Raw genomic sequence first — 22,876 nt, 5'->3', positions numbered from 1 at the left:
CGTGAGCAGCCAGGCCAGAAATACTTTGTTGCATACTGGGGGTCGATAGTGGTGTGTGTGGGGGGCTGTTGGTACGGTGGCAGGCCAGACTGGAAGCTGCCACAATTATTGTCATCCACAGAGTCCCCTGGCTTTTTTAAATATGTGTTGCATCCTGTGTTAAATGTGGAAATTGTTCCTTCCTGTCTTCCTTTACTCCTGCCCCACCGCAGTCCTGTACCCAACTCCGGGAGGTTGATTGAGTGTTGTTTTCATCTAGGCTTCCTTTTGAAAGAGCTTGTTTGTAAGTCTGACGTTAAACCCACACCGTTGGCCGTCAAGAGACTAAAAGAGGCTGCTAGGATGTCAGCAAAAATGTACATTTCAAATACCCATTGGTAATTTCCGAAATTCCGACATTACTAAACATCCTGAGGATATCAAAATAATGTGACCTGTACGCCACTAGTGTTCCTGAAGTAGCCACTCTGGTGTATTCAATTATTTGTAGCTTCACAAACCTCTATGCTTTTGGTTGAGCACAGTTGACATCAGTTAAAACAAGGGGCTCATAAGAAGTCACCCATCATAGATGGATAGTTTATTGTTGCTTTTTTTTTGCTTACAACACGTCTCTTGACAAAAGAATATGACAAAACATCTTTTTCGAAGTATAACAATAAAATATATTTTGTAGATTGTATGTAAACTGTTTCCATATGAAAAATGGACAAAATCATGGTACAATTACACAAGTTTCATCCAATCTCCGGTAACTTCAAATGTAAAAAAAAAAACGTAATAATACACAAAAAAAAATAAGGAGAGGAGGAAAAAGGATAAATGTGAACAATAAGTTAACAGTAACAGTTATTTATTCCAAAAATAAAAAATAAGTTACTTCTATATGTTGTAAAAACTTGACCTCATAAAAAAGTTCTATCACAGAACATATTCTCTACATGAAGAAAGTTATGTCTGTGAAGAGGAAAGAAAGCTGTTTTTGAACCAGATCAATCACAACATAACATAACATGCTACTTTCATAACAGTGTGCCCTATGAAAAGCTCCAAATGTATAGTGTAATTTGAAATGTTCTTGTTGGAATGTCTTGGCTTTATTTGCAAGATCATGTGCACAATTTAATGAAGGCTATCAACAGCATCAGTGTTGTAACGATAGCTTACCAGTTGCAAACAGTTCACAAAAAAGTTTGTATATAACATTGTGCGAGCAAGACGTGTCATGCTAAATTAATATGTTCAATACATAAGGGCAGAAGCTTTGTGCCACAAAACATTTGTTGTTAACAAGGACCAAGGGCCTTGATGATCACTGTGCAATTTTAAATCTATACTACAATCTGCTTGAGGTTTTAGTCTCTGTACCATAGTTGTTTTTCAGTAAAACCTCATAAAACACAGGAAAACAAAATATTTACAATGTACTCTAATGAAATAAATATAATAGTTCCAAAAGAATGAGCATTGACCCTAATGAGTCTGTGTTTGTCTGTAATGATACTTTTTTTTTTTTTTTTTTTTTTTTTATCATCGCTTGGTTAATGGAATCAACTGGCTTTTTTTTTTTTTTGATGGCACATTGAATTACAAAGACACTATGGGCCCTGCCAGAATGCTAATGTAAATGTAAATTCATCAAGGAATGGAATGGTAGGAACGACTCCTTTACTCTAGAAAACCGTCCACCAAGTGCTTTAGTTGCCTATGATCCATATATCTTGGCAGTTCTCTTTATATCTTCTCTCTTTGAAAAGATACTCACATTTACTCCTTTCAAACACTTGGATCACTTGGGTAATTCTCAAAAACTTGTTGAAAATGTGCTTCTGTGCTAGGCCCAGTTCCCCAGTTCCTTGAAAATTCACTTAAGAGGAGCATGTTCGAAGTCTGCAGGACGGATCATCATTGTTGTGGCCTTCAGTGAATATCCTGAACCTTTCCAGTAGTACCATTTGATTCCATTGAAACGATTGGTGTTCTGGCCTTGTTGGTAGTATATGCCATTGAGGTTCGAGGGACCGCAGGCGTCAAACCACCAACCTATACACAGGAGATATAATTAGAGTTTATTAGAACAAACAGAAAATGAGTTTGCAAGCAGGGCACATGGCTGATCCTCAAACATAAACGTTTGGTTTGTTCTCCGCAGAATACATCAGCTTGTCTAGACAGGCTATCCACAAGCTTTGACATTTCCTTGTGTCACAAAGATATGTTTCACATTAGCATAATGCTGACAAAACAAGGAGAAGAATTCATATGGGAAGATCACAGCCTGTGCTGTGTTCAAGGAGAAGGGTTTGGGGCGGCCATGATGGAGCAAAGCTGGTTCTTCTCACCCTCCTCCTCTTCCTCCTTCTCCTCCTCTTCCTCCCTCTTTCTTCCCCCTCCAAAACCCATCGCGTTAGCATAACCCAACTGAAGGTCGTTCTCTGCAATTCCCATAGGTGCAAGGATTCCTTCATGGGTGACACCCCTAACATAAGAACAGCCCACAAAAGACGAGAGGAACGAAAAGAAGCCAGAGAATTTCAGGGTAGAGAGGAGGACCAGCACTCGAGATTTTGCGAGCAAGGAGCGAGAGGAAAAAAATGCTCGAGTTCCCAGACTATTAATGTCAGGCCTCACAGGGGCCAAATTCCCAAATGAGCTGATCAGTGATTAACTCTGAGCTAATTTTTCTCAAGAGTCCTGACCCAGCTAGAAAAAAAATCGCAAGGCGCCTTTCAACTTGCGTGAGTTTCTGGGGGCAGTGCCAAGTGCTGTGTTAAAATTTTTGGAGCGGGAGCTAAGGAAATCTGAAGTTGTCCTACTCTGAGGGCAAAATGTGGCAAGCATGCTACAGTCATTTGTAAATACACACTTGGGGAAAAAGGTTTACAGTGGGTTCTAAAAAATGGATGTTAAGAGATCCAGTGTGGAGGGTCTACATACATCGAAGTATATATTACAAAGGTTCAAGGTATTGTAGCCACCAGAGAGACATTTATTGTAAAAAAATGGCTCTTTGAAGATGGTCTCTCTTCAACTAAATATTGCTAGAAAGAAAACCCCCAGAAGGTAGATTCAACCCCTTCATCAGAGGTTCTCATATTATAGTTCATAGGCCTCCAGAGAGCATAGGTGGCTGAATGTCAACAGTAGTTTATAGTCTGCCACATGAAGAACCTCTCTGCCCACTCATATAACTGAAAAGCTACTGAACTGATTTACTATACATTTTCAAATAGACATGCTGGAATTTCGTTTTATTGTGAGATGGGAACAAGGGTCTGCAGTCACCTGACTTTTTTTCTTATTACATGTGGCACCGCTGTAGACCCACATAACTGCAGATTTTTTTGGATGTGCCTATGTTCACAGGTAATGCTGTTTTCAGGCATTGGCAACTTTCAAACAGGTGCGGGTAAAGCATGGACATATGTGCAGATGTGAGCTGTTGAAATAAAACTGTCAGCCTTCACTAGGTTTGTGTGTCAAAGCCCTGAAAGCTTCACTGAGGTGGGATGAATAATGACCGATTGAATGAAATTGCATCCCATGTTTTAATCATGGAGCATCAGGGAATAGATCAGTAATTGAAATGAACCTGTTCTTACCTCCTGAGGTCAGCTGTGAGCACTTGCACACACATTTGTCATTGTCCGCATCCTTTGCGCTGAAGTCACTTCCTGGCTGGCCAAGGCTACTGATTTTGCCTGCACTTCCACTGTAGCCCTTAAGGTGTATCCTGTGTAATTGAAAATGCAGCAAGTACAATGTGAGGAGGAAGCCCATGATTGCTGTTGCAGAACACAGACCAGAGCACACTTAACTAAAACTGCTATGGTGTAAAGTATGAAGCTGGTGTGCAAATGCAACATTTTGATCATGGAAACTTGATTCTTTCATGTTGTTGTGATAACTTAGAAATGGATTTATTTTGGTGAATTGTGTCACCCTTATTCTTGTTCTGCCATTGTAAAGACCAGAGAGGATGGCGGTCATTTCCTCTTTCGTTACAGGCCAATGTGCAAAGAAGTGCCAAGTTCAAAGAAGTGAGTGAGGAAGGTTCACGCTAAAAGTCTTTTTAAACACTGTGTATGTCTGTGTTTAACCGGGGTTAAGCAGCCATTGTATTCTCACAGTGATTTTTTTCAGTCATGGTAATAGTGATCGGTCAGTGTTATAAGGAACTAAAGTGGAATTAGTTAAATTATGTATTTAATTGGTTATGAAGTGCATGATGAAAGGTTAGAAACGGGCAGTGATATAGGAAGGGGTGGTCTTTTATGATGATGTCCAGTTGCAATCTGTGTTATTCATCCATAAAATGAGATTGTGATGTTATATCAGGGCCGAGCAGAGCAATATCATCTCCAAAATATCAACATGTTGGAATGTTTGGTTTGGAATCGTAAGCGCATGACGTGCCTAGATTATTAGGTTTTCTTTTCAGCTATGTTTTTCTTGCCATAGTTAATGGCCATGTGCTTTTATGACAGATATAAAAGCCTGTTTGTGTGCCTTTTTTACTGTACTATCCCTTTTTGTAGAGTTTAATTGAACAATTGGTCTTAATTGTTACATAGTGTTGTTTGGTTGCTTGTGTAAGTAGATTGCAGGTGCTTTACCTGTAATTTTGTGATTCATCAGCAAGGGAAAATTCATCATATAGCGAGTATCCTGAGTTTCCCTCCCAGTCCTGCAGTTCGATTCTTAGGACGTACGTCTGATCCGATGTCATCTGAGAGGTGAACTCGTTCCCCAGCCAGTGTTCTCCTGAGACATCCCCAAAACCCTTTAGAGGGAGAGAGTAACTCAATAATAAGGTGGTGATGGGTCAGTGTTCTCCTGAGACATCCCCAAAACCCTTTAGAGGGAAAGAGTAACTCAATAATAAGGTGGTGATGGGTCAGTGTTCTCCTGAGACATCCCCAAAACCCTTTAGAGGGAGAGAGTAACTCAATAATAAGGTGGTGATGGGTCAGTGTTCTCCTGAGACATCCCCAAAACCCTTTAGAGGGAAAGAGTAACTCAATAATAAGGTGGTGATGGGTCAGTGTTCTCCTGAGACATCCCCAAAACCCTTTAGAGGGAAAGAGTAACTCAATAATAAGGTGGTGATGGGTCAGTGTTCTCCTGAGACATCCCCAAAACCCTTTAGAGGGAGAGAGTAACTCAATAATAAGGTGGTGATGGGTCAGTGTTCTCCTGAGACATCCCCAAAACCCTTTAGAGGGAGAGAGTAACTCAATAATAAGGTGGTGATGGGTCAGTGTTCTCCTGAGACATCCCCAAAACCCTTTAGAGGGAAAGAGTAACTCAATAATAAGGTGGTGATGGGTCAGTGTTCTCCTGAGACATCCCCAAAACCCTTTAGAGGGAGAGAGTAACTCAATAATAAGGTGGTGATGGGTCAGTGTTCTCCTGAGACATCCCCAAAACCCTTTAGAGGGAAAGAGTAACTCAATAATAAGGTGGTGATGGGTCAGTGTTCTCCTGAGACATCCCCAAAACCCTTTAGAGGGAAAGAGTAACTCAATAATAAGGTGGTGATGGGTCAGTGTTCTCCTGAGACATCCCCAAAACCCTTTAGAGGGAGAGAGTAACTCAATAATAAGGTGGTGATGGGTCAGTGTTCTCCTGAGACATCCCCAAAACCCTTTAGAGGGAGAGAGTAACTCAATAATAAGGTGGTGATGGGTCAGTGTTCTCCTGAGACATCCCCAAAACCCTTTAGAGGGAAAGAGTAACTCAATAATAAGGTGGTGATGGGTCAGTGTTCTCCTGAGACATCCCCAAAACCCTTTAGAGGGAAAGAGTAACTCAATAATAAGGTGGTGATGGGTCAGTGTTCTCCTGAGACATCCCCAAAACCCTTTAGAGGGAGAGAGTAACTCAATAATAAGGTGGTGATGGGTCAGTGTTCTCCTGAGACATCCCCAAAACCCTTTAGAGGGAGAGAGTAACTCAATAATAAGGTGGTGATGGGTCTTTGTTTTACATGGTGGATTATGTTCTTTCTTTGCCTTGATGGGCTGAACATCAAAATGTCAGCAGAATTAGTGAGTAGATTAAAAAAAAAGTCCTTATAACCCTGACCTTGACCTTATAACATCTGTGGTAAATCTATTGTACAATATCCCATGTCATGTCTGGGTTTTTTTTTTTAGTTAAGATGAAAAGTCTTCAAAAACACGGTTGAGTTTGGTATTTACTTTAAATGTGAAATGCCAGTCTAGAAACCACATATCTAGATAGGACTTAGTGTTATTTTCACAGCTCCAATAAGATGGAGTGAGATGTCTTGCCAAGGCGCTTACCATTTTGTACTCTTTCCACGTACGGTGAAAGTCAACATGACCGTCGAACCTTCTCTGCAGAACTGTCCATCCACCTCCCTCTGTTTCCATGTCACAATAGGCCTAAGGGGACAGACATTGAACACACAGTCTAAATTACACATTTTTCTGTGCACTTTGTTCATCCAGTTCAGAGAAGGATCTCTAATGAATTAACCGTTTCTGTTTTTGCCAGTCTGCAATGAGGGTGGCGAATTGCACTGGAGTCTAACCACTTTTCCTTGAAAAGTTTCTAAGGAGATGGCTGTCCTTGCCTAGGCATGCACAAAACTAACTAAAGATGAGGCTTTTTCGCTTACTTAATCTGTAAGCATTGGAAACCCCTGCTGGGAAATGGACATTTTACACCTTCATCATGCCAGCTCTCGATTGAAGGCGAGACTAGCAACCTGTCGTTAAGTTTTTATATGGGTCTCTGTCCCTTGTTTTAAACCAGTTCTTTGTTATGTTCTTTGTGCAGTGTGAATGAATGTTTTTCCTACCTTGATTGGCTGTGTCATGCTCGGGAGATTCAGTGAATAGACTCCACTCTTTGTGCTTCCGGCTTTAAAAACTGCTGCACAGTCCCTAAACACTGTCGGGGCATCTCGCATCATGGCAGACCTAGTCACTGGAAAGAGAAGAAAGTAAAAGCGTTAGGCTTGTGCAGACAAATAGGCGCTTGCTGGTATGTGCCTTTGAAGATATTTGCAGGAGTCACAGTATACATATAGGCATATAACCTACATGTGATCAACAAAAGCTGTGGAGTTAAGGTGCTTTTCATGTTGCCCAAATATGTAATGGCCAAATGGAAAGAGTGTCTTTATATTTCATGGAAGCCAAGTAGAATGTAGGGAAGTGGGCTTAACAGAGCAGAGAGAAGGAGGTAAGGAAAGGAATGGAGAGTTTAGGACTTAAGTCTCTCCTCAGCATTCTCCCTGGCAGGTCTTGCATTTGCCTTTTTCACAGCCGCCATTTTGACATGAAATAGTAAGGCAAGCACAGGTGTTACTAAATACCTTAATGAAATTGGAATCTCTGTACAATTTAAGTGTAACAGAATCCAAACCTTAAATAATGTCATTAATACCTGCCATATAAAATGTCTGCTGTGTAAAAGGTCCATTGCTACTTTAACTTGTCATAGCATGGCTCAACAACTCACTGGTGGAGGTGGATATGGAGTCAATGATGTTGTTGACTGTGTCCAGCAGCTCCTGCTGCTGCTGCTGCATGGCGGAGTTGTTGGAGGTGGCGTGCAGTAGCTGTTGCTCCAGCTGCTGAATGACGCTGGTCTGCCGCTGGACCAGCTGCTTCAGCTGCTCCTTCTCCTCCCGCAGACCCTTCAGCTCCACTACCCGCTGAACCTCCATCTCCTCTACCCGCTTCTCCAGGAAGCTGCAAGGGAAGGGCAAGGGGACAGTGTGGGCATTGAGCAGTGCAAAGAATTGTGCTTTTTGCATTCGGTGTGGGCAAAGGGGAAAAAATGTATGTGTTATACTTTATATTAAATGTCTTATTATAGTGTGCATAATAAGTACATGTTGCTGTCAATTTCAGACCCTATTTCCATCCGTGTCATGGCAGTATGAGCCAATATGATGCTTACATGGCAATTTTAGAAATATCTCTAGTACATGAAAGAAATGTGTTTAGAGGGTTGTAGGCCACTGGGTGAGTCACTTTGGGCATCAGTCGAGTCACCCTACTTCATGTTGACAAACAGAACGGTCCTTGGAAACCACTTTAAAGTTGAGATTTTATCAAGCTATAACTGCGTAGCTGTGATTATCCTGAAACAACAACTCTTAAGGCTCAAGTTTCGGGACGGCAGAATGAACACTAAACAGAATGGAAGATATCTTACCTGTTCTTTTCATTCAGCTTGCTAATTTCGTTCGTTTGGAGGATGAGTTGTTTTTCCAGTTTGTTGGTTGATAGAGAGTTCTCATGAAGTTGAAGTTGAAGTCGAGTTGTTTGATTTATAACCTAAAGATGAAAAAAGTTTTTTTTTCCCACAGAAAATATGTAAGATTAGATTTAGCTTTAATTCCAACAAGCCTCTCAAAGATGTAGATTGGTAAACATGTTGTGAAATGACACATTTTTGGCATTGACCAAGGACCCAACCTTACATAATGAAGACTATGTGATCTTTAGGGATTTGGCTTCATTTTTCCACATTTGTATTTGTTCTAACGCTGAATCAGAGACTGCCTTGAGGGTAATCTCTCAATTTGGGATTGGGTATGATTAAATGAAGTTGTTGCTTGCTTATGAAAATAAGACAAGTCGCCATTATATAAAGACTTCTGACATTGGCTTGTATTTTCTAGTATAATCTGTTTCACAAACAATTCCACAGTTCACTGCAATCCTTTTGGATCAGCTACACTTAAAGCCAAATTGCACACGGTCCTGCTTTTTCATCAAATACATTTTTAGTTGGATTGTTTTCATTGTGTGTGTAGTCAGTGGCCTTAGCAACGATATTATTTACATTAAAAGAAGAAGAGGGACATTGACCTTGTCTCATATATGCTTTTATGTTCTGACTGATGCAATATGAAATGTCTTTCCTCTAAGCAGCTACCATATAGCAAAGAGCACAGTCAGAGCTGTATCCCTGAATGAGTGGAAAAACCTGTTTTCACTACAGGAAAAAACAGAACAATCAAATTCGAATAAAGGAAAGTTTTGATGGAAAGGGACAGGGGATGTCGGGGGGCTACTGTGAACAAGTAGGGGGGACTTCACATGCGGAGAGAGTTATTGAACGCTCAGGTCAAGGGACAACACCCCCCCACCCCCTCTCTTGTCTCCGTTCCACGTTCCAATATGAGGAACTAGACTCAGCAAAAATTTGTGACCAAAATGTTTACATCCAGTGTAGAAATGGGTGCTCCACTGGGAGAAATGTTGATGGGTTGGAGTGGGCAGATTTTTTTTTTTCGTTGTTGTGACAAATTGATATGGCCGCACTGTGGGAATATGATGATGTTAATAACAGGAAATGGTGCGTAATGTGTTTGAACAGGTCAGTGACCTATGCCCCGACTCGAATAGTATTGCGGCTTTGTTTGTTCATGGGGTGTTTTGGGGGACTCTAACATGGCAACATTTTGATTCACTTTAGAAAAGACGGCATGTCTGCTGTGTTTTTGTACAACATGTAAAACATCAGCTACTCTGTGGAACAAGTGTAATGAGGGTGTTCTGTGAAGTTATAATGGGAGCTTACCCGTGCCTCGACATTCGTCAGCTTCAGGGTCTGTTCCACTGTTTGACTGAGCAGGTTTGTCCCAATCTCAATTATGGCTGCTGTGTGGTTTTGCACAGCATGCTGTTGTATCTGGGCAATCTCGTGTTTCATGTTGTCCTGGATGTAGTTCTCCAACTGAAGTAGACACAATGGGATTGTGTATGAGTTAAACAAGTAGCAGTAGGAATGACATCACATTTGTTTTCAGTGAAGTTTTTGTTCATGAAATTGAAAGGGCAATAGCAATGTGTCTGTGTATTTTAGGAATCTAGTGACAAACTTTGCATAAACAACAGTAACCCAGTACTTCCTATGGGAATAGAAATACGCACTTGTACACCTTTTAAGACTATGCAACAATCAGAATTAGTCCCATGGGAAAGGGGATGACTGCAGATACACTCAACCCTTGAGCAAGTTCATGGAGAAACTGTATTTTGGCATTGTGGGAGTGCTTACTTGGTGTGTGTAACCATGAAGAATTAAGAGATTGTGATTTGAAATAACAAGGTGATGCACTTATAGATCTGGTCCTTTATTCTGAGTTTTACTGTACGTTCGTTTTTCAACATGTGTTACCCAAACAGCATTATCTAAACGTAACATACTTTTTGTCTTGTTCGTTGTTTCAAAAGCTTATATTTATTTACCCAACAAACAAAGTACTGTCCTAGAGTTCTATCCACATGCTATTTAGTAAATAGATTGATGGCACACTCTGCCTAGAAGTCAGATTTCGATTTATCAGCAGCATCTGTGCAAACATTAACCTTTGGACCTCTGGACTCCAGACTCATTTCTCAGATGAAGAGGATCAAATCTGTCGTTATAATTTAATTTTATTGTAAACTAACAGATTTCTCTCTGAAATGCAGGTGGTCTTGGTATTTTAAAAATGTGTTTTGTTGTAAACAACATTGGTGATTGACTGTGAATTCACTGTGAATATTGTGGGGAGTTGCAACTATGTTTTTGTAGAGAATTAGACATCAACATTTCTCGCCATAACAGAAAGACCTTTAGTTTTGTGTCATCTGATTATGGCACCATGAGAGACTTTAGTTGTAACTGCTCTACATTGAGCACTTAAGATGGATATAAGGGTCATATTTGAAACAATAGTAGCAGGTAATGATATTAAAAATCATATTAAAAATAACCATGTATTAACCGCACCTGTGTATTAACTGCCGTTCCCAATAACCCAATGAATCAGAATCAGATTGTGCTTTAATCATGAAGAAGAATGAAGAAAAAAAATGCATTCCCATGTATAGCCCGCCCCTATGTATTAACCTCATAGCTGAAGAAATTTTGTAAAGTCAATGTATAAACCTCGGTAAATTACGGTATTGGTGTCAAGACGACACTACCAAGACCCCGTTATTATGTTCTCTCCTGAGCCTTGAGTTCCTGACTGGCAAAGAGGCCTTAACAAACAGGATGGAAATGATGACTGCTGAGTTGCATCCTCTATAAAAACATTTTGAGAATGAGGAAAAATCCCACCACCTTCCTCTGAGTGCCCTTCTACTTTGGGGGGGGGGGGGGGTGGTTGTGTGCTCCTGACTGGCATGGAGTGATACACAACACAAGTATGTGGAGCATATATCCTCCTAGTAAATAGTGATCAGAAACCCCTTCGGCTGCAATCAGCGCTGATTTTGTTTGTCTTCCTCTCTACGCTTCCATCTTGTCTTGTGTCGAGGAGCACCGACGCACGTGGAGGGAGGAAAGTGTGCCATCGGAACTGCGAGCAGGACGTTCCATTGATGGCTAATGATCTAATCAGTTGTTTACTTCACTCCGGCCCACTGGAGGACTCCAAAAGGAAGGGCTGTTTGTTCACTCCGTTTACACAAACGCGTGACAACAAACTGACACATTGCCGTACACTGGCACGACAACAAAGACCCACAAGACTCCACAACCTCCCCAACCAGCTATTTCTAAATCGAATACGCTAACAGTCAAAAGATTTAGGGTGGGAGTTTTTTGTAAGAAACATCTGTTAGCTGATGGCCATTGTTTTTGTATGCGCTGAATTTCAGCAATAAAGGAACAGCCAGGTCAGAGGACGAGCATGCCCTTCAGAGAGTCCCCATTGAACTCATGACACCACATGCTGTTCTGTATGATAAAGTGTGCAATATGAATTTGCACCTGCCAGTTGTCCCAATATATCTACCAGAGTATCTATTAATACATTTTGGAGATGCTTTTGCTAATTAGCGCTTATACATTTTAGTCAATGTACATTTTTTTCTGAATCTGAAGAATATTAATACGACGCACAGGAGAATTTCCTCTCTGGCCACTATCCCATCAGAGTCAAATAAACCAAAAGAGGATGCTTAGATATATCAATAATTAAACAGAGCTACATCTCATCTCTTGTGGTCGAGGAGTAATTTATCTAAGGTCCTGTACCAGAACCTTTGTCAAATCATGGTGTGTGCAAAATGCAGATAAAATGTGATGGAAGTCGAAAGGCATTCACTGTCACCAATGAAGTAAGCAGTAAATCACTATGATGATTTTAAACCTGATCCAAATCCCATCATCTATAGGCACTATTTGTTTTGATTTCAAACTGGATAGTCAGTGTGGATTTCCCTTCTCTATCCAAGTTCATTTCATGCGGGTAACCTAATCCAGCCATCTTTAAACAAAAAAGGAAGAAAGAAATGTCATGCAGTCATTTAGTACTCAGTCCTTTGTTATATAAAAAGTCTGATTGAACAAACAAAAAAAGCTCACTGCTCAGGCTCTGGGTGAACAGGCTCTGGCATAAGAGCTTTCTTGGATCTGTCAGTACATCAGGATGACTCAAAGGAAGGGCCCATATGATCTCTATGTGACTGTCAGACCTCTGCAACCCTATTCATTAATCACACTCAGCACTGAAGAATGGGGAGGACCCGAGGAGTGATATTGCCATGTTTTCACGCTGCCTACGCTTCCATGGTGCAGGGGAAAAAAGGCTGAATGCACAACACCATTTTTTGGCACCGGAGTGGAAACTTTGTTGGCTCTCAGTCACTCGTGGTGTGGCAACTGGTCATTGTCAACTTGTTATTGTCACATCTCTGAGCCCCCCACACATTCAAGTGCCTACTACAAAAGCCATTTGGTATCCAAGACACATAGAACTTATTCAGTTGGAGCACTGGTTACAGTTAATAACACTGCTATATCAAACCTTGTTTAAAGTATTTGGTGATCTACAGGTGAGGATACTCATCCTAGGTTAAAATCGTGGTTACAACTGATTTTAGCATCCTCTCAAAAAACGTGTAGAGACAAGTTTTGGCAGCAGTATCATTGCCCACTGAGACCCCACTTCACCTCTCTTCTCTGAAAGACATGGGTCTGTGAGGCTGACTGAAAGGACCTTACTTACCATGAGAAGCCTCTGGGTGTTGTTCTCCATAATGCCCTCCAGTTCTTCCAGTCTCTGGATGGCCTTATATTCCTCTGGGTCATCATTCGGAACCAGGTTGGTCTCTGCATCCCCAGCTGCTGTCCGGCAGTTGTCCTGTTCCGGTAGCAGGAACGTGTAGCTGCATGGCCCGTTCTGGATCTGAAACTGCCTTTTGCCACTGGAATCTGAAGTTGTCCTGTAGCCCATTCCCAGGGTCAGGCAGTAACCCAAGATGACTGCACCAACAGCATTGAGCATTTTCTCATGAAATATTCACAATCAAAGAACACACACTAGAAATCTGTCAAACTTGAGGTCTGATTTTGTTCTGTCGCAAATCCAAGTCCTGTATACACAGAAACACACACGCACACACACCCAGAGGGAGATGTGATGCTTCTTTCCCTTGGCTATTTCCCAAAGTTGAGAGTCCCAGAGTCCTCTTCTCACTGTCCCTCAGGTTGATTTATACGGTCCTCAGACGCAGAAGGAGGAGGGGACACCTCTGGGGTGGGTGTAGTAGTAGTAGTAGTAGAGACAGAGAAAGTGTGATTCCGGCTGGTTCCCCGAAGTGCTAGACACGCTGTGTGTGTGTGTGTGCGCTCCTGTCCTCTCTCACTCCTCATGCTCCCAGCGCTTCCAGTTGAGCTGCAGCGGTCCTGTGATCGGCTGGGTTGAGGGAGTGGAGGCGGGGGCCCCTCCCACACCAGTGGCAATGGGGAGAGAGAGCGACATAGAGAGCAGCTCCTAGAGCAGCAGAATGGGAGGGCTCTGTGCAGAGAGAGAGGGAGAGGGGGTACGAGCAAGTTAGAGTGGCATCAAACCATGTGGAGGGTGTATCAGTGAGTGGAGGTTCCTGTGTGTGTATGGCTAAATTTCTGAAAGAGTTACTGAATATGTGTGTGTGCATGCGTGTATTCGTTAGCGAGTAAAGTACTTTAGTGTGAGTGAAGAATTTCTGTTTGTGTGTGTGAATCTCTGAATGAGTGACTGAGTGTGTGTGAGGGAGAGCACATGTGTGTGGGTGAGTGGGGAGCACAGTCGCTAATTAAACACTTCCCGCTGTATGCTCCTCAACACTGCCTCTGCTTGAGTGAAGGACTTAGAGGGCAGGTCACGGAGGAAGACGGGGATAAACTATAATGGCTGTATTTGTGTTTTGGATTCCTTTTAAAGAAAGATGGTCCGTGAGGCCTTTCAGGAAGCAGCTGTGCTCGCCTGAATAAAACTTCTGCCCAGGCTGTGTCGACCCATGGACAGTATTGTCCTCCCTCTGTAGTCACTGAATGCTTTAAGTTCTTTTTAAGACTTGAGAGTAATGAGTGGAGGAGGATATTCAAGTTGTCACTCATACTATGTGCAGTTCTTTGGTAGTTCTCAAGAAGCATTAGGCCTTATTTCCTGTTCTCAAACTCTCTATCTGGGTCTTGTTATTGGAGAAGGGTTTGAAAACCGTCTGTTTACAGAAGCAGACAGTGTCTTGGCATAGATGTTAGAGTCATTTATAAAGCCTAGTCCTTGTCATCTTAATAGTATTTTAGGGCTGCATTAATACATAGGCTTAAAATAGCCACATCTTGAGTTCACATAGTTGTCTGTCATCAGCTGTGCTTCTCCGCTTGCTTTTTCCTTTAGGGAAGGAGTTGTTGATTGTGTTTTGTAGTTGTTGATTGTTATGTCTTTAATCTCATGCATCCTGATGGTAATGCATACCCCTCGATTCTGGCCACCATTTTGACCGCTAATCACTAATGTAGGGCAGTTGAGGTCAAGGAGGTCCTGACATAGGAATGAACTGGTGACGCTTGAAATACCATTGCATTGCAGTTTGATGAGTTGCGGTAGATTTTCGTCAGTAGACTGCCCCTAACTGTCGCCAGACTAGGTTGTTTTCTCGTCTTTCCTACCTTTGATTTGAGAGGATGTGTCTCAGGTCAGGGTTGTGTTCCCTACATCCTGTCTCGCTGGCTGTCACACCGACTCAACACAGCAAAACAACAAAAAGAAAAAAGGAAAGGAAAAAAGAAGACACACACAGAGAGAGAAAGAGAGAGAGTCTGTGACAAAAAAAAGAAACATTTGGCGCAATGGTGTGTGGACATGTTATATCACTGAGAATGCCAGTGTTCCACCTGTATCTTTCTGTCATACATATCTCTGTCAGCAATGAAATGATAATATAAATGAATACAGGTAGACAGGTGGGTGTATTGGGTACATTTTTGGTAGAGATTCATGTTTGAAATAGATGACAAAACTAGATGACATTAAGTGACATTTTTAATTCAGTTTTCCCCTTTATGTATGGGATGTGAACGCAGTAAATCTTCCCCCCACATTGTGCATAACACATCAGCACCTCATTTTTCTTCCAGATATGGCCCCTTTATGTTGAGCATGGGAGAGGGTCGATGCTTTGGCCTCGACAGCATGGAGAAACAGCCATAAATGTTGCAAAGAGTATTCTAGGCTGACATGCTGCTCATTTCATGCCTGGATATCTTTTCCATTGGCTCCTGTTCAGAGGTCCATTATGGGTCTAAGTTCCTAAACATTTGCACTGAACTTAGCCCATGCGGCTGCCAAATGAAATCACTTTTAGATCATTTAGCTTCTGGTAAATGTCATCTCTGATACTGAGTAAAACCATGAAAATGTTTTAAACTTACCAGGGAAACTTAGCCGTCTAACCTACAAGTAAGAATGAGTTATTTACTTATTTCTATGTAAGATTTCTAAGTCATCTTTTTAAATTTAAGTTGTGAAACACATTTGAAAACTAAACCATTTAATACTGCTTTACCAGCAATGTTTTTCATACCGGACAATTCCGGTATGTCAATTTTGGTCATACCGGAATAGACGCAAGGGGCCATTGTAAAGTGCAGTCATATTTTTAAAAAATGACAGTGATGTCATCTTAATTAAGATACTGTCACAGAGGGGGGGGGGGGGGGGGGGGAATGCAGGTGTTCTGAACAGGAAATCAATCCGTTAAGAGGATGTTTTGTCTCGATCCCCTGAGATGTTTCTTTTGCACTGGCAGAATCGTCAGAATCTGACAGCAACATTCGTCACTTCCGTGAACACCTGAGCTCACATTTCAAAGTGTTTAGTGTCAAGGCCTTTTGTTTCATGTTTACATGTAGATGTTGCACATTCTCAGTGTACGCAGACCTTTGGGTTTAGATTGGCATAAGTAGTCTTTTTGCTCCCCTTTTTGCTTGCTTCAAAGTGATGTGCATGATCATTGAGGGGTACATTCTTTACTCGAGGGCCTGACACTGTTGCTCAAATAGTTCCCCCATTCTGATAGATAGATAGATAGATAGATAGATAGATAGATAGATAGATACTTTTGATCCCCAAGGAGAAATTCTGCATGTTTTCCATCTCACTCTGCTCTACATATCAAAGTGAACTCGGGGGTCCTCTTGATTAACTGAACACATCTGATTTAGTAATTCAAAAGGAGCATTATAACACTTAAGTTCAGTAAGTTCAATTACATTAGCCTGGAACGGGGTGTGTGTGTGTGTGTGTGTGTGGGTGACACATGCTTGCGTACATGTGTACAGCACAAAGGAACGTGGAATATGAGGTGCAGCGATTCGGAAGTGGATTGATGTAACAATGCCGGAGGAAATACACTGTTAGAAACTCATGACCACAGAGGAAGGATAGTCGTTTCAAAAGAGAAAACAGTCCCCGGACTCAGGTGTCTGGGCCTGAATCATGCGCTGTTTAGGATGTTTCGGAAGTGGTGTTTGTGCCGCTTGTTTCATGTCAAGGGGAAGTCACACCATGAGGAAGAAGGAAGTGACACCATGAGCTATTTTTTGGCTGAATTTACGTACAAATTTCTTTGTGGTTTTGATTCCCTGAGATGGCTTGTCATCTATGTTTCCTCTGGCAGGCCAACCACACACTTGATTGAATGAATATCAATTCAATTTTCAGTTTAATTTCACTTATAGAGCGCCAAAGCATAACACATGTCTCATGGCGCTTTACAGAATGTTAGACAATCAGAGAAAAGAAAAGAAGGCCCATGGGTAACACGGGTGAGGAAAAATTCCCTAGGGTCAGTTACAGAACAGTAAGGTCTGTATACTTGATAAATGCAAAAGTTAGTCAGATGTAGAGAATAGAACATAGTGTTTAAAGCCACCTGAGGTGTATGTTATAAGAGGTGGGATGGTTAAATATCCAGTATGATAATGCATGAATCTTATTTAGTCAGAAAGTTCAATAGTCCAGTGTAGTAGCTTCAGGCTACTGCAAACTGCTTTACACTCTTCCTAAAGAACGTTTACAATGTCAAAACGGCTTGTTACATCGAGATACATAGTATCTCCATTGCAGCAGTCTAACTACGTTATGCTACTCCATTTAATTGGGAACGCATTTAAGCGTGCAGGAGAGTACGGTGGCGCATTGCATTCACATAATAATAATTAAAAAAATCAAATTATCTCGTAATTATGAGATAAGGAAAGGATCCGTGCTGAGGATCTAAACAGCCTTTCAATAAAAGCAAGCGCATATTATTAAGTAGGCCTATTTCCTACTTTGAATGAGTTCCTACTCTGAGAGATTAACATGTCTGAGTGGCATAGAAAAGACTGTCAAATCGCCAGGGCAACAAATTGTTGCACGGTCACACAGTCCTAACCAGTAGGTGGAGGTAGCCTACTGCCTAAGCGCTATCCACGTCATTGGCGTGCGTGTGACAAGCTAGATGGTCGCTGTTTAGGCTATTTTGTGCAGCTACTTCAAGTAGCGTTCAAGTGATGAGTTAAACAGTCACGTGTTTTTCCTACACGGTATTATATGAGAAAAACATTAGCATTTGAACATTTTAAGTCGTTTGTAAACAAAGAACTCTTCTTATGTAACCCTTTCGTAAATTGACTGAAGTTCGCTCTAAATATCTTCTTCTATCGATTATGCTAACCTTTAGCATCTCTATGGGATTTCTCATTTACATTAGCCATAAGCTAACACATTCGTTTCTATTCTGTAACTGGCCTACATGGTTGCCTACAGCTAGCCTACATGGTTGCTAAACAAACATCGAAGGAAATAACTGAGATGTACTGTACTCTGTTGGTCTGCTTAGGTTTACAGTGAATCCTAAGTAGGGTTGCAAAATTCTGGGAGTTTTCAAAGTTGGAAACTTTCCATGGGAATTAACAGGAATTAATGGGAATAAACTGGGAATTTTTATTATGGCAAGTTAGTCTATAACAGGGAACTTAAATGTAGTGGACAAAACCCCATCTTGCAGCATAATATTCGTTAAAACAACCTGATTTAATGCCATTTCAGTCAAATTTCTACCCTGCACATATGTCAATCACATGCACACAGCAATCGGCATAGGCTGCTAGACATAAAGGAAATCTATGGTGTGTTCATATGCATGGGGAAAAAATGTTCCAACCAATCGGATTTTGTTGTTGAGTGGTGTAGTGTATCTTGGGCAGTTCAGTGTTGCTACTTTAGCACACTAGTAAACCATAGGCAGAGAATGGTATTCCCGCTAGCATGCTAGCTAGCTTTGTATGCTAAGCTAAGCAAAAATCCGAACATACAAATCATATTGCTTATTACGAAACAAAATGTTAATGTTTGTATATGAAACAGTTTGTATGAATTACCCAAAATTCCATGTTAATTTCCGTAAATTCCCATTATTCCCTTTAATTCCATGAAAGTTTCCAATTTGGAATATTTCCAAAATTCCCCAGCTTAACTTCCCATGGTAAGTTTCCGGAAATGTTCCGCCCCTTTACAACCCTAATCCTAAGTAAAGGCTTTTGGTTCAGACTTTCTGTTAGGAAGCTGTTAGGCCTTAGCTGGATTGATGTCAATGGCACACACACAATTGGGGCAGAATTGGAAATGTGTCATCATAGGCTATTTTCTCGTAATTACGAGATAATGATCTCGTAATTATGAGATAATTATCGAGAAAATTATCTCATAATTACACGAGAACCTGGTTTTTTATTTTTTTTATTTTGTGAATGCAATGCGCCACCGTACGAGAGAGAGCGCAATGGCAACAGTTCCCATTACTGACCATTTACAAACTGAGCGGGCACAGCACTAGCCAGAGTGGACCTGGCAAAGGGTCTTAAAGTGACAGTGCACCATTTATAAATGAATTAAAAAGCATCAAATTAACAGTATTTCTTAATACTTTGTTGTAATTACTGTGTTGCCGTTAACGTTTCCCATTAACAAAGTAGCACGCCGTTTGGAAGTTGCAGTCAATCTATATTTGCAGTAATTTTGGGGAGTAAATGTGAGGGGAAGAATTTGGGTGAGCCAGATAGCAAGTCCAATATGTTTAAGGGAAAAAATATTTTTGTCACTAAAATTAATTAATAATCGTGATCTCAATATTGATCAAAATAATCGTGGTTATCATTTTGGCCATAATCGTGCAGCCCTAGTCCAGGGGGATTAGGAGTTGGCATAGGGCAATGAACATTAGAACATATAACCTGCCTTTTTTTATGTGCATTGGACTGCCCTGGTATGGTGTGTTACTGTCCAGATTTAAATTTAATTCATTAAAAAAAGTATATTGGAACAGGGATTATTCATATTCACAGGGGATATTTCATATTCCCCTGCATCAGCTGTGTCGGTTATGATGAGCAATAACAAATAGTCTGTGTTTACAGTGTTACTGTGACCTCACAAATAATTGTTTGTTGGTTTGTGGAGAAACTGTGGTATTAGTGTTGTAAGCGCATAGCTATGAAATCACATTAAGTAAGGCCACAGTCCCTCTGCTAAGCACTTTGGCACCTGGTCATGTCTGAGCTTAATACTCATTAATACTGATTAAGCCTCATTACAATTAAAAACAACCTAGGGAGATCTATGTTATTTTATGAGAACTTTTATATACATTTTTGTACTTTTATTTTAATGTTCAAGAGCAGTTACTTAACCTTTGATGCATAACTCTGAGGATTTTTGACATGCGTGTTGTATTAGTTGTAATGCATTTACACATGAAAGCTCTTATTTTGTCAGAATATCTGAATGAAGGTGTGCCTTCCCTGAAGTCTTGGCATTGACTATTGTACATTTACCGTACTTAACATTCCACATCATACAGTACATACTGAACTAGTATAATCCTTTCAACACCCTGACTAAACCTGATTCCAAAACTAGATGGCAGATATCTCTACTATGGGTCCACCCTGCAGGCCTCTGTGCCTGGGCCTGGTTTTCAAAAACTACAGATTGTCTTATTCAGCTCTGCCACTGACCCACAACAGGCAGGGAACCGCTTCCCCCTAAAAATCCCCCGGCAGCTCAGATCTCAACTCAACAGGCCCTATAATGAGTGTGCTACAAGGGCAGGCTGTTGGCATTAGCACTATTCAAAGCTTTCAGGCAAAGGGAATTGACAGGCCAGTTCAAGGAACTCCACCGAGGCACATACAATGCCTTTGTGTGTAACCTTTGATGTATCACTCTTAGCAACGTTAAAAAACCATGTGCTTTGCAGGTCGTTGTTGGGGATATAGTCATGCCCAGGTTTCCAGCTCAGTTGAGCTCCCATCATTGAATGCCTATGAAAGTGGCAGTATTGACATTATTAATTAACAAACTCACTTTGATGTTTGATGATTGATTTGGTTTGACTACCACCTCAATGGTAGCTGATGAGAAGAGAGGTTGTTTGGCTCAATTCATTTCTTTGTGGTCTTCTCTGTTTTCCTCCACTTCCACCACATTTTATAGAATCCCAGTACATGATTTCATTTTTCAACAAATATTGCAGTACACATGCAATATCATGGCTAGGCATTCTACTTATTTAAAGCTCCCGTAATGTCTAAACTTTGTGTCGCTCAGAGTTATATGTTCAACATAATTTAATTTCATTCTATTACATTTTTATAGAGGGGCCACAATCCATTTATATCCAAGTTCCATTTACAAGCTCTTTTTTCAATATTGGATGTGGTTTCAATCACTTGCATAATAATGCTAGACTACTACAAACACCTACTTCTTAAAGTGATTTACAGTTTAATAAATGTAACCACTTTAAATTTATTGTATATCTCAATTTAATCTCATTAACCATATAGAATGAAGCAGTTTGAATGACATTAAATCAATGTGTTGATTTTTCATAATGTACATGTGACTGAATTACAGAGTCTTTTCTGCCCTCTCCTTGCCAGATAAGATAACTACAGGGAATTAATTTATTAAAACTGGCTAACAAATTTAAAAAACAAAATGCAAATGAATCACAGCCATTGTTCTAATGTTGTAGATTTCCAGAATTTAGTCATATGTTTGCCCCCATAATTTGTAAAGTCAGCCCAGTCCAGAGATAGGCCCCATCACTGCTTTTTAACATGCAAATAATTTGCCACAAATTCATGCCAGTGCTCTCTCAACAAGAGTATTATTTTTGACTGCACTAGGCCTGGAAACCGTATAAGTCTATGCTACTAGACTGGAAAAGGTTTTGTTAGAAGAAAATTCTACTAACATCCCATTCATCCTAGTATTGTCTCTTTATTTTATCTTAAAAAGTGTTCACACTTGAATGAAAAGAATGTTTTGTCATGTGTTTCCAGGGAGACTCGGCATTCTGGATGGCACCTTTCCTCATTAATGGAAGACTTTCCTGTTTCCCGTCTCTTCTCAGATCTGCCGTCTCCAACAGCACCTCTCCGCTGGGGAGCACCAACAGGACCTGTTCCAGGGCCTCCCGCTGATGTTTGTGTCCCCCCTGTCTCAGCCACCCACTCACAGTCTGGAGGAGCTCATCAGGCTCTGTGGAGGAGCTGTCTGCCGCACTGTCAGACAAGCCGGAATCTGTATAGGGGAATACAGGGGCAGGAAACCTGAGGGGACCCGCTGTCTGTCGGAGCAGTGGATACTGGGTGAGTAATCATTCACGTCAGTATTATTGAACGGGAGTGACGTGGGCTTCCTCAGATACTTTTCGGGTATTTTATGACCCTTCTTTTTGAGGTGTCATGATTTCAGGTCATTTTTGATGGTAATATGGTCATTTGTCTGACTTGTTGGATTGTTTATGGTTGGTAGCTTTGTAACAAAACTTTGAGCTGTTTGATTGTGAGTCCTATGATTAATAATGATAATACTTTTTCCGTCAGGGAATTAGTGAACAAAATGGTCTCAATATGTAAGAGATCCAAAAACATTTTTGGTTGATAACATATGGTTCAATTTTCCATTTTTCCCTCCAGACTGTGTGACACATCTGAAACGATTTCCTTATGAAGATTATGACTTGGAGTACCAATACCCATGATCTCTGTGCCTTTTGAGAAAATATAGATATGTTTGAGACATTTCATTGCAGTATTTCACATTTATATTGTCTTGTGACACATTTTTACATGAAGTGTTTTTGTTTGTTTGTTTTTTTTGTTATTATTGTTTTAAATAAACAAGCCGTCCATTGATGACTACCTGTGTTGCATTAACTTGCACAGAACTGAAGGCTATGGGATTATAATAGACTGAATGTTCAGTTTTTTTTTTCCTTATCTAGTGAGGTGATTTCACTTCCACAAACAAAGAATATATTTGTTGATAACATTCAAGAATTCCTTCAAACATTCAATGAGTGCATATGTTAAGAGTCCATAACTGTCCATGAAATTAACATGGAGCATACCATGCCACCCTAAATGTGAATGAACATGTCTATGTTAAAGCTGTCTCTTAAGTCTCACTTTATTGCCAAGTTTGTGTTCAAGGTCATCCATTCCAAAAAAGTGGTTGCCCGCAGAATTGTCTCAAGTCTATTTGCAAAAGATTTAATTTTACTGGCTA

General features: G+C 40.7%; 2 protein-coding genes across 4 annotated transcripts in view; one reads left to right on the top strand and one right to left on the bottom strand.

Moving 5' to 3' along the window:
• mcph1 (microcephalin 1) overlaps positions 1-22,757 on the top strand; it is a 39,674-nt gene extending 16,917 nt beyond the window's left edge. For all 3 annotated transcript variants that reach the window (XM_042065205.1, XM_042065204.1, XM_042065206.1), the window contains 2 exons: positions 21,717-21,954; positions 22,285-22,757. In XM_042065205.1, the coding sequence (XP_041921139.1) occupies positions 21,717-21,954; positions 22,285-22,349 (303 nt within the window). In that variant the 3' untranslated portion in view covers positions 22,350-22,757. The remainder of the gene's footprint in view (positions 1-21,716; positions 21,955-22,284) is intronic.
• Positions 549-13,668, bottom strand: angpt2a (angiopoietin 2a). Its single transcript, XM_042065208.1, has 9 exons — positions 12,995-13,668; positions 9,571-9,726; positions 8,197-8,318; positions 7,495-7,727; positions 6,830-6,957; positions 6,309-6,410; positions 4,617-4,783; positions 3,603-3,733; positions 549-2,043 (listed from the first exon to the last, which is right to left on the bottom strand). Exons 1-9 carry the CDS (start codon positions 13,271-13,273, stop codon positions 1,865-1,867), a joined length of 1,497 nt encoding a protein of 498 aa, XP_041921142.1. The 5' UTR covers positions 13,274-13,668; the 3' UTR covers positions 549-1,864.
• Positions 22,758-22,876: the final 119 nt, after the last annotated feature.

The sequence above is a fragment of the Alosa sapidissima genome, chromosome 16 (genome assembly GCF_018492685.1).
Source record: "Alosa sapidissima isolate fAloSap1 chromosome 16, fAloSap1.pri, whole genome shotgun sequence".
NCBI classification, from domain to species: domain Eukaryota; kingdom Metazoa; phylum Chordata; class Actinopteri; order Clupeiformes; family Clupeidae; genus Alosa; species Alosa sapidissima.
Note: the sequence above shows the minus strand (reverse complement) of the source record. Positions and strands in the feature narration are given on the sequence as shown.